This window comes from Mus pahari, chromosome 7 (assembly GCF_900095145.1).
Source record: "Mus pahari chromosome 7, PAHARI_EIJ_v1.1, whole genome shotgun sequence".
NCBI classification, from domain to species: Eukaryota; Metazoa; Chordata; class Mammalia; order Rodentia; family Muridae; genus Mus; species Mus pahari.
In genome coordinates this window covers 1792380-1806791 of record NC_034596.1, presented here as the reverse complement: position 1 = coordinate 1806791, position 14412 = coordinate 1792380, and the positions used below count along the sequence as shown (strand labels likewise).

Genomic DNA, 14412 nt, shown 5'->3' with positions numbered 1-14412 from the left:
AGAAACCCTGCCTAAAAATAAGTAACCGAGGGGGTTGGTGGGGGTGGGGATGTGTACAGCAGTGTGGCAGCACGAGTTCCACTCAAGCACACTACGCAACATATTTCCTTAAATGTGACACATTCATTGCTGTTTCATCATGTCATGCTCCCTAGCTGGGATCATTCAAGTTTTGTAGGCCGTCTAGGGTCGGGACCTTGCTGTGTGATTCTTTCAGTCTGGGGCTGAACATCTGGACATGAGCCAGAGCCTGTCCTTTCCTCGCTGCCTCGAAGGAGAACGCGGCCTGGCTGCCCCAGACCCTTCTCGCCCTGCCATCAGCTACTCTACTAAGTTTTCTCAGGCTTTCTGCCGCTCTACTTTCCTCCCCTAAGTCCGCAAGGTCCCACTCCTCGGCAATTAAGTTTGTTGGCCGCCGAATACGAAGTTTAATTGCTAACAGACTACCACTTTCTAAGAACACATTTATTCCTCAAATTCTCCCGAGGTGAGAACTATTTTCATTCCATCCTTCGGGAGCATTGCAAAGAAAAGGAAAAAGGGAACAGTCCCATTTCCAAGCAGGTCAGGGCCGAGCCCGCCCCGCAGGTGCAGGGTAGGATTTTTGCTCCGCAGGGGCGGAACCTGACGGCCGCCATCACTTCCCAGGCCCTCGGCCTGGCGCCTTGGCGCGAACGGACTACGAATCCCAGGATGCCTTGCGGCGGCGGCGACGGCGACGGCAGCAGACGTGGCACCGCGCGGAGGTTGTGCGGAGCCGAAAGCCGGGAGGTGGCAGAGCTGAAGTCATGGCGTCCAAATCAGCGGGTAGCGGGGGCTGGGAGGTGGTGAAGAGGGGCCGGCGACCTGGAGCAAGCAGTGGTGGGCGAGGCGGCGGCGGTGACCGCCGGGCGCTCGGGGAGGCGAATGGAGTGTTGAAATACGACCTGAGCTGTGAGTATCCGCCGCCGCCCACCTGGGCCTGTGGGGCAGGGGCGCGGCGACAGCTGCGGGAGCCCGAGCAGATCCGCGGCCCGGCCACGGTGACTCAGAGATAGCACCAGGAGAGGTGGTCAGCTGCACTGCACAGGTCGGAAGCGGAGGCCCAGGGAAGCCGACTTTCGAGTCTGAGGAGACTGGAATTCCGATCTCCATCTGTTGAAGCCTTTGCACACGACGCTCTCAGCGACCCCGGCCCTCGCTGGCCGGGTGTCGGAGCCACNGGCCAGAGGCATCTGGGATCCTACATGGAACCCCTTCTTGTATAACCAGCAGGTCTGAGAGGAGTGGACGAGAAGGCCAGCACTGGGATGAATGGCCCAACATATGCTCCAACCAGGAGTTAATTTCAGTGTCACCTGTCCCCACAATCTCCAGAGAGGGAGAAAAAACTTGTCACTTGTTGAGTATATAGAGTTGTCATCTCAGAACCAAGAAGAATTGGGGGTGGATACAGTGCTGATAAAAATGTGGTCTGGCTCCCATATACTTTGATTGTCTAATAGAGAACTGGAAGGGCCTGGGACCTTACTGTGGTGATTGAAATCAGCCACCAGGAGGGCTCTTTCCTGTTCTTCTAAATCGCTTCCAGGGAAGAGGGGGCTTGGGCCAGAATCTCCCTGTAAATGACCTAGGTGCTTCTACAAAGAAGAGCCCATTGTACGATGAGACCTGGGATCTTAAGGGTGGCCTGCTGTTTTCTGCCTGTCTTTATTCCAGCACCAATCCAGACTACAAGCACTCTTTATGAGCGTGGCTTTGAGAAAATCGTGAAGCGGCAGAATAAAGAGCAAGTTCCACCGCCTGCTGCAGAGTCGAAGAAACCAATAACCAAGAAGCAACCGAAGAAGGTGACAGCCATCACTAGCCAAAACCAGAAGCAGGGCCCATTCCGATGCCTGGAGGACGCACTGAAAGCAGTAAGTGTGCCTAGGCTTGGGGACACTCAGGGGTGTTCCAGACAATGTGGAGATGTGGAAGGAAAGGATGTCTGCAATTAGAATAGAAGTAATGTCGGTATTTGCCAGAAACATAGGTGAGCAGGAAGATGGAAATCCCAAGAACAAGATGGAGGCATTAGAAAAGCTGGTTTGGCCAGGCATGATGGCGCACGCCTTTAATCCCAGCACTTGGGAGGCAGAGGCAGATGGATTTCTGAGTTCGAGGCCAGCCTGGTCTACAGAGAGTGAGTTCCAGGACAGCCAGGGCTACACAGAGAAACCCTGTCTCGGAAAACCACAAAAGAAAGAAAGAAAAAAGCTGTTTTGGGTTCTCAGCCCCACAGAAGCAGTGGTCTCTAGTCTCCTGTCTTGCCCTCTTTTCTTGTCCCTGAACATAAGCAGGTCCTACATCTCAATGTGAGGCATTGAGATCATCATTCTCAAGGGTCCCGCCCCGGGCTTTTTTAGGATCTGGATCTGGCAAAATTGTGAGATTCCACATATGAAAACCTCCTCCAGCCACCTTCCTGCCCCTGCCCCACTCCCCTTCCCCTTACAACGCACCATAGAAGTCTCTGCCCTGACAGCTGGATGTGGCAGCTCTGCAGAAGGAACTGGACAAGAGCCAGAGCGTGTTCACTGGGAACCCCTCCGTGTGGCTGAAGGACCTGGCCAGCTATCTCAATTACAAGCTCCAGACTCCACGGATGGAGCCCACTCTGAGCCAGTATCCACATGGTTAGTCTCCTACCCCTCAGCTCAGATAAGGCCAAGGACCTTCTCGGAGGTTGATGTTCCTAATAGTCCTGGGCCTCCTTGGGGGAGAGCAGGCCAGCCTTCATGCGAGGGCATCTGGTCCTAGCACTCACAGAGGCCGATGGCCCCAGATTATCCCTACAGCCTCGTGAGCCGAGAGCTACGTGGGATCATCCGGGGGCTCCTGACCAAAGCTGCAGGGTCTGTGGAGCTCTTTTTTGACCACTGCCTATTCACCATGCTGCAAGAGCTGGATAAAACCCCAGGTGAGAGCGTCTTGAGAGCAAGAGCCTGCTGTCTTTCCTGCTTCCAGCATGACCAGCGGTTCCCTTTACAATAAGAAAAGTGCTCATCTCCACATTTTGGGAAAGGGAAAGGGAAGTGATTAGGAATTGGACTCACTTCTGGAAATAAAAAAGTGTAGGCTGTCAGGTCATATGAGTAAGTCTGATAACCCGTCTCTCTAGGGGAGTCGCTACATGGGTACCGCATCTGTATTCAAGCCGTTCTGCAAGACAAGCCCAAGATTGTCACCTCAAACCTGGACAAGGTGAGAGGCTTGGATGGTGCTGGGGACACAAGGGGTAGGACTAGAGGAACAGACAGATTACCCTGCTGGGCTTGGAAAGGAACAGCGCATACACATGAGCATTCACCATGCGTACTCTACTAGATAAGGATGGCCCATATATTCACTGTATCGATGGAATGGGTGGACCATAGAGGTCCCACAGCTCCCCTACAATTTGTCAGCTGGTTTGAAGCAAGTGGGGGGAGCTGTCACTTGAATCACTATGTGGCACTGCAGTGAAGTTCTACTGTCCTTGACACCCGCTCCACAAGGATGTGTAGTGCTCCTGGTGCGCTGCTCTTTAACCTGCCCTTTCTACTAAACTCCTCAGTTCCTAGAGCTTCTGCGGTCCCACCAGAGCCGACCAGCAAAGTGCCTGACCATCATGTGGGCCCTGGGGCAAGCGGGTTTCACCAACCTCACTGAGGGACTGAAAGGTAGCAAACAGAAGGATGGGTTGGTGTCACCTCTGAAGGGCCCATGCATGACCCTGAGACTTGCTGACTCTTGATTCCGCAGTGTGGCTGGGGATCATGCTGCCTGTGCTGGGCATCAAGGCTCTGTCTCCCTTTGCCATCGCATACCTGGACCGGCTGCTCCTGTGAGTAATGGGGGGACAGCGAGGGGAAGGCCCAGGGTGTCCACAAGAGGCTGTTTCGGCAAAATGGGATGCCATGATCCTGGTCTCCATAGATGCGAGGAAAATCAGGACCAGCTCCTCCCACCTCCGAGTGTGATGGTGAGGAAGGAAAGGGAGGGAGCCATTGAGGGCTGGGGCTGGGGTAGAGTCTACGCCTTTCCTCTGTACACTGCTTAGCTGAGTTCATGGCTGAAACACCATAGAGGTTTCCAACAAGCCTGTCCCTTTGTCTAGGATGCATCCCAACCTCACCAAAGGCTTTGGCATGATTGGCCCCAAGGACTTCTTCCCCCTTCTGGACTTTGCCTATATGCCCAACAATTCCCTAAGCGCCAGGTAAGCCTGCTCTGGACCATGTGTACTGGAGAGGTACCCAGTACAGAGGTGAGCCACAAGCACAGCAGTGCATTTCCAGGCCCTCTCCCCGCCAAAGCCCTAGAGTCACAGCTGGAAGGTTCAACAATAGACTGCAGGGGGTCTGTGGAGCCCAGAAATTACATCTGTCCTTGAGTATGACAATCATTTTAGGGTTAGATTGGGCCGTTTTTAGGGAGAGAAGCCTAAAAACTTTTGACAAACCTTGCAAGGTGCTTCTGTGAATAGAGACTCCGAACCATCCACAGACACGTAGTGATTCTACCTTCAGGCCGGGAGTGAGCTCACAGGTTGCAGCCTAAGCCTGGCCTCTTGCCCTAGCCTGCAGGAGCAGCTGTGCCAGCTCTTCCCCCGATTGAAGGTGCTGGCATTTGGGGCCAAGCCGGAATCTTCCCTGCACACCTATTTTCCCTCGTTCCTGTCCAGAGCCACCCCTAGCTGTCCTGCCGCCATGAAGAAAGAGGTGAGAAGCCTCTCCCTGCCTCCTCCTCTGCTGCTGATTTTCCCCTCAGCTCCCTGCCCCGCCCACTCCTGGGAGAGTGTGCAGTGAAACCCTGTCAGTACAGGATTCCTAAGCTCAAGCTGTAGCTCAGGACCCACACCTACCCCACACTGTGACAGCTTCTCGGGGGTCTTAACAATATTCCTCACCCTTTGTGGCAGATGTCTTGTTACCAGAAGCCCCAGTGCCTCTTCTTTTCACCATCCTGAGGGCCCAGCATTCTCTCTCTTTTGTCCTGTGCAGCTCCTGGCCAGCCTGACCCAGTGCCTGACTGTGGACCCCCTCAGCACTAGTGTCTGGAGACAACTGTACTCCAAGCACCTGTCACAGTCCAGGCAAGTGGCGGTGGGGTCACCTAATCTACACAGAGAAGCCTTGTAGTCTATGCTTTCCAGACTAGTGCTGGTGTGTCGTCCCGGAAACAACTGATCGCTGCCCTCTAGGCTCACCCTCGAAGTCGGAGGGAGACAGCAGCTGGGGTGGCCTTTGAAGAACTACTGTGGGTGGGGATCTTTCAGCTCTAAGAACCTAGGAATTGGTAGGCAAAGAGTGCAGGCGGGCCCAGGGGGCTGCTGACTGAAAAGGGCATACTCTTCTACAGCCTGCTGCTGGAGCACCTGCTCAAGTCCTGGGAGCAGATTCCCAAGAAGGTAATGAGCTGGGAGGATTCAGGAGCTGGGGGGTTGTCTTGGTTCTTGGTTTGTGCCCCTTAACTGCTGCCCTTCCTTTCCTGTGCCTTTGACACGAACGTGAAGCGAGATGGAGACTCAGAACCCTCTTCCTAGCCCGGCTCAGCTCTAAACTCAGCTCTTGGTATTCTGTAGGCACGGAAATCTTTGCAAGAAACCATCCAGTCCTTGAAGCTTACCAACCAGGAGCTTCTGAAGAAGGGCAGTGGCAGCAGTGAGCATGTCCTCACCTGTGACACAGCCTGTAAGGTGTGACACCCAACCTCCAGCCCACCCGAAGGCCTCCGTGGGTCTTGACACACCCTGGGTTAGATTGGGTCACGCCTCTGTCTCCCTGATCTGTGGATCCCCCACGACCTCCAGCTCATATGCAGGCCTCACTTGGAGCTTACACTAGGAATCGAGGATCAGCCCTTCCCCTTCTGACCACTGTGTTCTCTGTCTCGCCAGGGCTTGTTGCAACGGGCACGGGGTCCTCGGCCACCGTGGGCCCGGCTATTCCTGCTGTTTCTGGTCTTTGCAGTAGGATTCCTATGTCATGACTTGCGGTCAAACAGCTCTTTGCAGGGTAAGCAGTGGTTTGTCACCTGGGAAGAGGACACGATGGGGGACACAGCTATGTGGAGCATCTTCAGACCAACCTTTCTGATGAATTCTCAGTGCCACTCTCCACCCCAGACAGTCTGTGCAGAGGCCAATTGCACTAGGACTTTCCAGGAGGGAAATGGTTATAAATTTACATCACCTGAACACATGTTTTCTCCTTTTAACTTCTGAGGGAGAAGAAAGATTGGGCCTCAGATTAAGATCATAGCTAGTAGGATCAGAAAGAAGTAGCCAGACATGCTTGCAAACACGACAACCTGAGTTCCTTCCCCGGGGTACTAATTCACCACAACTCCTCTGACCTCTGAGTGCATGCTGTAGCATGTGTGCATGCATACACTCAAGAAACTAGTACATGTAATCTAAAAACAAGATCACAGCAAGTAAGGGGCAGAGAGTCAGACCTGAGGCTTTCTGACTTCTAAGTCCAAGGCCCCACCCGGTGTCCCGTTCTTCCTGTTCCTGACCCAGCAGAAGGTATTCAGCCCCTCCGGCCAAATCATCTTCCAAAGTGTCTAGTTAGACCCGAGAGCACCTTGCCCCTGCTCCCCGGCTCACTGGAACTCCCTTTGCAGCCTCCCTAACTGGCCAGCTGCTTCGATCCTCCGGTCTCTTGCCTGTTGGCCAGCAAGTGTGTGCAAGACTCTACTCCTACAGCCTGCAAAGCTACAAGTGAGCTGCTGCCAAGGGGGGCAGGGTGGGTGGGCATGGGCAGGGGGAGGACTAAGCATACCCTGTCCCTTGTTCTCCCCGTTTTTGGCTGTTGTTTGGTGAGCATGTTGGCTAGGGGAAGCTTAGAGTTCACCTCTTTCCTCTGTTCTCTCTACAGCTGGCTGCAGGAGACCTTGCCAGCCTGTGGCTCCCACCTGCTTGCTGTGGTACAGCCCAGTTTGCAGCTGGCCTGGACACGCATCTATGCCATGTTCAGCTTCCTTTCTGCCCACTGTGCCTCCTACCTCGCCTGCTTCCGTGATAGCCTGACTGGCTTCTCTCAGAGGGTAAGCTGGAGATCAGAAGTCAAAAAAAGAACCCATCCTGCCAGGGATAGGGGCATAGAAGGGAACAACAGTTCAGCATGGGCAGAATCCTTGGGAGAGGGGACATGGCCCTCAGCATCTTACCTCAGCCACTCCTGTGGTCCTTCTGCAGGTCCAGCTCCCTGAGGCCCTGCAGCAGCTCTTCCATGCCTTGAAGGAACTGCTGCTGCTCTTCTGTCATAGCGTGCTGCTGCCTACGTGGCACTTGCTGCTTGCAGCCCTGGCCCAAGTCCAGGAGCATTGCCACGAGGCCTGCAGGTAAGACTTTCACTCTGGTCCCTGGGAACAAGGTACACCATCCATTTTGTCACAGTCACTCTGGAGAGAGGGTTATGGGTTTAGGCTGGAGCCCCGTGGGCTGACACAGTCCCATAAGTGATCCCCAGCCCTCAGATGTTCTGCTTTTCTCCTAGAGGGGATGTGACCTGGGACTGCATTAAGACACAGTTCAGCAGAGCTGCCCAATGGACCTGGCTCTGCCTGCAGGATGTCACAGTGGCTTTCTTGGACTGGGCACTTGCCATCATATCCCAGCAATAGACCCTGCCTGCCTGGCCACTGGCTCTGTGACCCTGCCTGGCTGGCCACTGGCTCTGTGACCCTGCCTGCCTGGCCACTGGCTCTGTGACCCTGCCTGCCCGGCCACTGGCTCTGTGGTGGGCTGGCTATTAGAGACCGCTGGGGAGTAGAGGAGGCAGCCCTCTTCACTTGGTGCCTGAGTTCTGCCTCCTAGGCAAGAGACCAGGTGTCTGCCTCACTTCTCCATCTTCAGGAGACTGGGCGGGAATGTCTCAGCCTCCTGTCCATGGGTCTGCGAGGTCTCTCAGGCCTAGTTGCACAGCATCCAAGCCTCCTCTGGGCTGGGAGCCTCTCTCCACTTCTCCCTGTGGTCCTCCCACTCATCACTCAAGCAGCCACAGTCCACCTCCAAAGAGAAGTAGCCGCCTTTCCCTGTCCCTGGTCATGACTTAAACCACAGCAGAAAAAAGGAAAGCACTTCAGGAGAGCCAGCACCACAGTGGACAGCAACAGTGTCACTTCTACCAGCAGCCTAGGTGACTGTCAGTGGACATGCAGGCCATGTGGACAGCCTGTTACCTCAAAACACCCAGGACAGGCACGCCTTCCTGGGAGGCCACTTGTCCCCTGCTCGGTCAGAGACCTGGCTTCTCAAGTCCATTCTGCTCGCTGCTGGGGCTCCTCTCTATCAGCTTGGCCCACAGCACAGCCCACCTGAAGAGCAGCGCCCTTCGTCAGGAAGGGAGTCAGCATATGACTCCTGGGGGGAATAAAAGACAAGACTGGACGACTAGCTTTCTGTCTGAATCTTCATGTGGGGCTCCCCATAGTTTAGGGACAGAGCAGCAGAGCCTGGGGCTTCTGCCTGGGGTGTTGAAGCAATAATTGAGCTTCTGGCAGGGAAAGAACCTTGACTAGGTTCCTGGGATTCAGTTGGCTTTAGTGATTTTGTCTGACTTATCGATGATTCCTATCCAAAAGTTTGCCTCGATGTGATGGGGAAGGCGGGAGCAGAGCTGGGCAGTATTCTGATCCTTAATTTATTAATTGGCTCATTTCATGAGGCAGTGGGTTTAGAACTCCAAAAGATGACAAAACCAGGGCTTAACACCAGTCCTCATTTTGGTTTAAGACAGTTCATTGCGGGTGTTCTCATCTCATGAGCTCTTGGCGACTAAGTGTAGCTTTGAAGGCAGCTGTGTTTCCCCATGGTTCAGCAGCAGCCACTTCCTCCCTCAGCCCCTCTCCTCTGGCACCTGGAGATGCCCTCTGTCCCTTCCCTAAGTGAAATTAAGGTAGCAAGTTTGGAACCGTCTTGACCCAATATATACAGCCTGGCCTCTGGCTTTTGCTACTTATTTTAGGAAGGAAACAGCCACAGAGTCTGCTCCTTGCTGGCCTCCTGGCAGTTGTCATGACCCGTTGTTCCCAGTGAGAAAAAACTCTGTCCATCCAAGGACCAAACATGTCCTGCTAGGTCGGATTGTCCAAGAGCCCCACACGTTCTATGTGTTCTTGACAATCAACCACAAACAGTTCACCCTACCTCATGTATTGGAGAGGCCAGCCTGGAGCAGCCACGGCACGTGACAAGGCTGGCAGAATGCTAGCTTGATTTTTTTTGTTGTTTTAAATCCAGCAACTTTAGCTATGTGTTTGCTAGCTTCTATTCTGCAGTGGTTTAATTTGGGTTCATATTTTCTGGCATTAAAACCCTTAAATGCAGGGCTGGAGAGGTGGCTCAGCGGTTAAGGGCACTGACTGCTCTTCTGAAGGTCATGAGTTCAAATCCCAGCAACCACATGGTGGCTCACAACCATCCGTAATGAGATCTGACGCCCTCATCTGGTGTGTCTGATGACAGCTACAGTGTACTTACATATAATAAATAAATCATTAAAACAAAAAACAAAAAAAAACCTTAAATGCGCTGGGCGTGGTGGCGCACACCTTTAATCCCAGCACTCGGGAGGCAGAGGCAGGTGAATTTCTGAGTTCGAGGCCAGCCTGGTCTACAGAATGAGTTCCAGGACAGCCAGGGCTACACAGAGAAACCCTGTCTCGAAAAACAAAAAAACAAAACAAAAAAACCTTAAATGCAACATTTTTTTCAACTTAGATCAGTTGGCATCTCCATGGTACATCATGGGTAAACTAATAGTAGCTTTACTTGGCTCTAAGCCTGTTGGGAAAAGGAGCTCTTGTTCAGTTGTTTTGCCCCAGATGGGATAGTGCAGCGCTTTCCCTGGCTGTAGCCAAGTACCACCTGCTCTCCGTTAAAGCAGAGCCAGACATCCAGACGTTTCCTTTTTACAGAGCTGTCGACAAATCCGAGTCCAAGATGAGCTAGTAAATGAGACCAGTGTGAAGCCCAGACTATATTCTAGTGCTGATACCTTCACCAGTGACAACTGACTGGGAGGGGAGGGGCCTGTCCTCCACCTCAGCCGCACCTCATGCCGCCGCAGCGCAATGGGGAACCTGCCAGGAGACTGAAGGGCAGGTGATTGTCTCCTTATTACCAGTTCTGACTCGGACCTGGGAGTCACAGGACATTGTTACACAGTTGTGTTGTTCTATTATGTGTCAAGTTTCTACCTTCCTTTCCTCTGCTTGACTCCTAAGGTAAGGGTGACCTGGTGTGGCTGCCTGACAGATATGGGCAGAAACCGGGCTCACACCCGCAGCATTTACCAGTTCATTCTCAAACCGCCGTGGCCCTGGTATGGCCTGCTTTCCACAGTGATGGGCCTTTTGTCCATTCTAAGACATCCCAGTTGTCCTTCACATGGGTGTCTATATGGGTGGGTTGCTTCTGAGCACTTTATTGCCATCTAAGAGATATGAGACGTAAATACTTAGTAAGCCACTCTTTTACTGTAAGTATTGTGCACTTTGCCCCTTAAAGAAAATTAATGTACAGAGCCAGCCCATGTGGTGGTGGTGGTGCACTCCTCTAATCCTAGCACTCAGGAGACAGGCAGATGGTCTTGGAGTGTGAGGCCCACCTCATCTACAAAGTCAGTTCCAGGACAGCCAGGGCTACATAGAGCTACATAGAGAAATCCTCCTTCCCTCCTTCCCTCCCTCCCTCCCTCTCTCCCTCCCTTCTCTCTCTCCCTCTCTCTCTCATTTATTTATTTTATATATGTGAGTACACTGTGGCTGTCTTCAGACACACCAGAAGAGAGCATCAGATCCCAACCTCTGGAAGAGCAGTCAGTGCTCTCAACTGCTGAGCCATCTTTCCAGCCTGAGCAACCCTATACTCAAGCCCCCCCCCCCCAAAAAAAACCTATATACTATTAGTGTTAGCACATGGGTAAACTTTTTTCTGATCAAGTGTAATTTTACAGCAGTTTCCGATTCATGTCCTCATCACCGCCACACACCCACACCCGCTTGCATGCTTCTCCACCATTGGTGGTTTCACCAGTGCAGAACATGCACATACCACCACACAAGGCCTGTAGCTTAAACACACACTTACTTCCACAGTTAGTATCTTACATGAAATGCCTATTGTGTGCCCAAAGGAGATGGTTCAGTGGTCAAGAGCACCCATGTTCAGTACCCAGTACTCACACTGGATGGGTCACAGCCATCTGTAACTCCAGCTCAGGTGCCTGATGCCTTTGATGTCAATAGGCACCTCCACTCATGTACAGACACACAATAAATCTTCCATGTCTAATGGTATGTGGCCACCACTCCCAGACATATTTCACTGACCTGAAAATGCCCTGGCTCCCCATTATACTTCCCCCAGAGCCACTGGAGGTCATTGGTCTTTATAATCTCCAGATTTTTGCCTTTCCCACACTGCCACGGTATTGGTAGTTGCACATATTTTAAGTTATAGTCTCCCCTGTCACAGAGAAAGCTCTCTGTTCCAAGAGAGAGTCAAGGAGGGTTCAAAGGAGGTAAAACCCTTAACTTGCCTTTTTAGCATCAGCCAACAGAACTAACAACCTGGGGAGGAAACTGGAAAGGAAGACAAAGCTCATTTTAATTATTGGTTTCTGTTACATTTACCACGTTCCTATTGAACCACATACTCCAGATTTTCTGGCTCATAGCCACGTCTGTTGGTGGTTTGGCTCTGCCCACTGCTGTGGGCCCTGCCATCATAGAACATTACACGGGGACAGGATGCTGCCCTGAAGGACTGTCTCAGTATGGAGATGAAAGTGGCCTAGAAATCTCTTGAGATCCCAGCAGGAAAGTCGCATGTGACACTTGTGTGGTTGCACTAATGTGTCAGCTACAGAAGAAAGTGGTGTGTGGTCTCCACATGGTTAGATGCCACTCCACTGTCTTCATCAAGGGCGGATGGAGGAAGTGTCATTATCTGCACAGGAGATAATGACAGGACAGGAGAAAGGACAAGGTGAGCACCATCCCCAGTATGATGGCACCATCTCCAGTGTGATGGTAGTGCACAGTATCTGAAGTCAGTGGGAGGTAGTTAACATCTCTCCCCACAGGACTGCAGAGATGGATGGCTCAGTGGTTAAGAGCACAGTCACTTCCAGAGGTCCTGAGTTCAATTACATGATGGCTCACAACCATCTGTAATGGGATCTGATGCCCTCTTCTGGTGTGTCTGAAGACAGCTACAGTGTGTTCATCATATATATAAAGCAAATAGATAGATAGATAGATAGATAGATAGATAGATAGATAGATAGATAGATAGATAGATAGATAGATAGACAGACAGATAGATGATAGATAGATAGATAATCTTAAAAAAGAAAAAGATCTCCACAGCTCCTTAGCAGACCATCTATGTAAGTGAAGTCCCCTAAAGCCAAAGCAGGTCTATTGGCCCGCCGACCTCCCTGAAGCGAAGCTTTTGGGAGAATATAACAAGTTGTGAAGCTGGAAGGGCAGGAAACAACACTATTAAACATTAAGAGCACTGGGCAGTGGTGGCACACACCTTTAATCCCAGCACTTGGGAGGCAGAAGCAGGCAGATTTCTGAGTTTGAGGCCAGCCTGATCTACAGAGTGAGTTCCAGGATAGCCAGGGCTACACAGAGAAACCCTGTCTCAAAAAAAAACAAAAAACAAAAAACAAAAAAAAAACATGAAGAACCACTCCAGGCAATAGTAGCACACACCTTTAATCCCGGCACTTGAGAGGCAGTTGCAGGCAGATCCATGAGATCAAAGTCACCCTGGTCTACAGAATGAGTTTCAAGACAGCCAGGGCTACAGAAAGAAATGTCTTGAAAAAAAACAAAACAATAATGATGATAATGTGAGCCACACTTCTAATTCCAGCATTTGAGGGGTGGGGACAAGAGGCTTGATGACAAGATCATCTGCCTGGTCTATTTGAGACACTTTCCCAAAGACCCTGTCTCAAAAAAGAAAAAGAAAAAAGAAATAAAAAAAGAGTGACCATTCTGCCATACCAGTACTGAAAATATAGTCAGTAATTCTCTAGGGGTTCTAAGAATTCAAGAATGCTCTCTAAGATTGTTCTTATAATGCTAAGATGTCATCTGCCTTTGTGATTGACCTGAGCACAGCTGGGTTTAACCACAAATAAAGCCACCAGGGCATGGCTGGGAGGCCAGGCAGTGCTCTCCAAGTGTGAGTCTTCTGGAGTCCTTTCCCTTGAGTGTTCTCAGTGGAGGGAGGACAGGCTGTGACACCATGGTGGTGACCAGAGTTCATGAACTCACCAAACAGAAGAACTCGGGGCTTTGGAGAGACTTAATCATTGTTAGGAAACCTAAAACAGTCTTTCTCAAATAATATAGGAAAAAAGCAATAAAGGATTCGTCCCGGAGTAGATATACAACGGTTATAGCTACAGCTAACACATATGTAGCATTTTCCCAGATCAGCTTTTTAAAAATTCTTTTCTACGGAATGTACGCGAGTGTGTGTACATGTGTGTGTGCGCGCGCATGCATGTGTGCACACTCAAGTGTGAGTGCATGTGTGTGCATGCGTGCGCCATGCATGTACTCAAAGAGGCTAGAAGAGGCCACTGAGGCTCCAAAGCACCAGACTTGAGAGCTGGGGACTGGTCTCTGGCCTCTGAAAGAGCTGTAAATGCTGACCACTGAGCTATCTCTGCAGCCCCTACCAAGATTACCGTGATGGTGATGGTGATGGTGACCGAACTCGGCACTTCAGACCTTTAGGCACTTTTCCCATCCTTGTGTCATTTAGAACTTCGGCTCCTGCAAAAATCTTTGCAGAAAGGGATATTATGCGAATCTTCGAAAATTAAATGTTTTTATACTGTTAATATCAGACCAATCTCATTGTTAAAGAGCTCTGACTATGCTGACTATCGGAGCTTTGAAGATCAGAAGAATGAGCCTTTCGGCGTTGTCGCCCACTTTCGTATGGCAGTAGCCTTTTGGAGGCCAGGGTAATCCACTATGAATTTAAGGCTTGTAGATTCCATTTGTGGAAAACAATGTCATTGGAATTTTGGTAGGAGTTGCATTGATTTATATATTTTTCTAAGTAGGGCTGCTATTTAAACAATATTAAACCTTCCAAACCAACTGTCATGTGTTTCCATTTATTTAAAGTGTTCAGTTTATTATTATAATGGGGTGTGCATGGGGTAAGGACAAGCTGAGAGAGCTGGTTCTCTTCTTCCACTGTGGGATCCTGGAGCTTGAACTCAGGTCATAGGATACTGACTTTCACAAAATAAATAAGAGTTCCTTCTTCCTTCTGCTGCTGTTGCTGCTCCTTTCCCCCTCTTCCTCTTCCTTTTCCTCCTCCTCCTCCTCCTCCTCCTCCTCCTCCTCCTCCTCCTC

At 51.1% G+C, this 14412-nt stretch overlaps 1 protein-coding gene across 1 annotated transcript; it reads left to right on the top strand.

Annotated features, from left to right (window-relative positions):
• The first annotated feature begins 774 nt into the window (after positions 1 to 774).
• On the top strand, positions 775 to 8711 carry Tmem214 (transmembrane protein 214). The gene is made up of 17 exons (XM_029541140.1): positions 775 to 933; positions 1699 to 1898; positions 2507 to 2657; positions 2807 to 2941; positions 3143 to 3225; positions 3578 to 3683; positions 3766 to 3847; positions 4121 to 4222; positions 4583 to 4724; positions 5007 to 5098; positions 5365 to 5413; positions 5588 to 5701; positions 5903 to 6020; positions 6634 to 6730; positions 6888 to 7056; positions 7208 to 7353; positions 7509 to 8711. Exons 1-17 carry the CDS (start codon positions 789 to 791, stop codon positions 7633 to 7635), a joined length of 2058 nt encoding a protein of 685 aa, XP_029397000.1. The 5' UTR covers positions 775 to 788; the 3' UTR covers positions 7636 to 8711.
• Positions 8712 to 14412: the final 5701 nt, after the last annotated feature.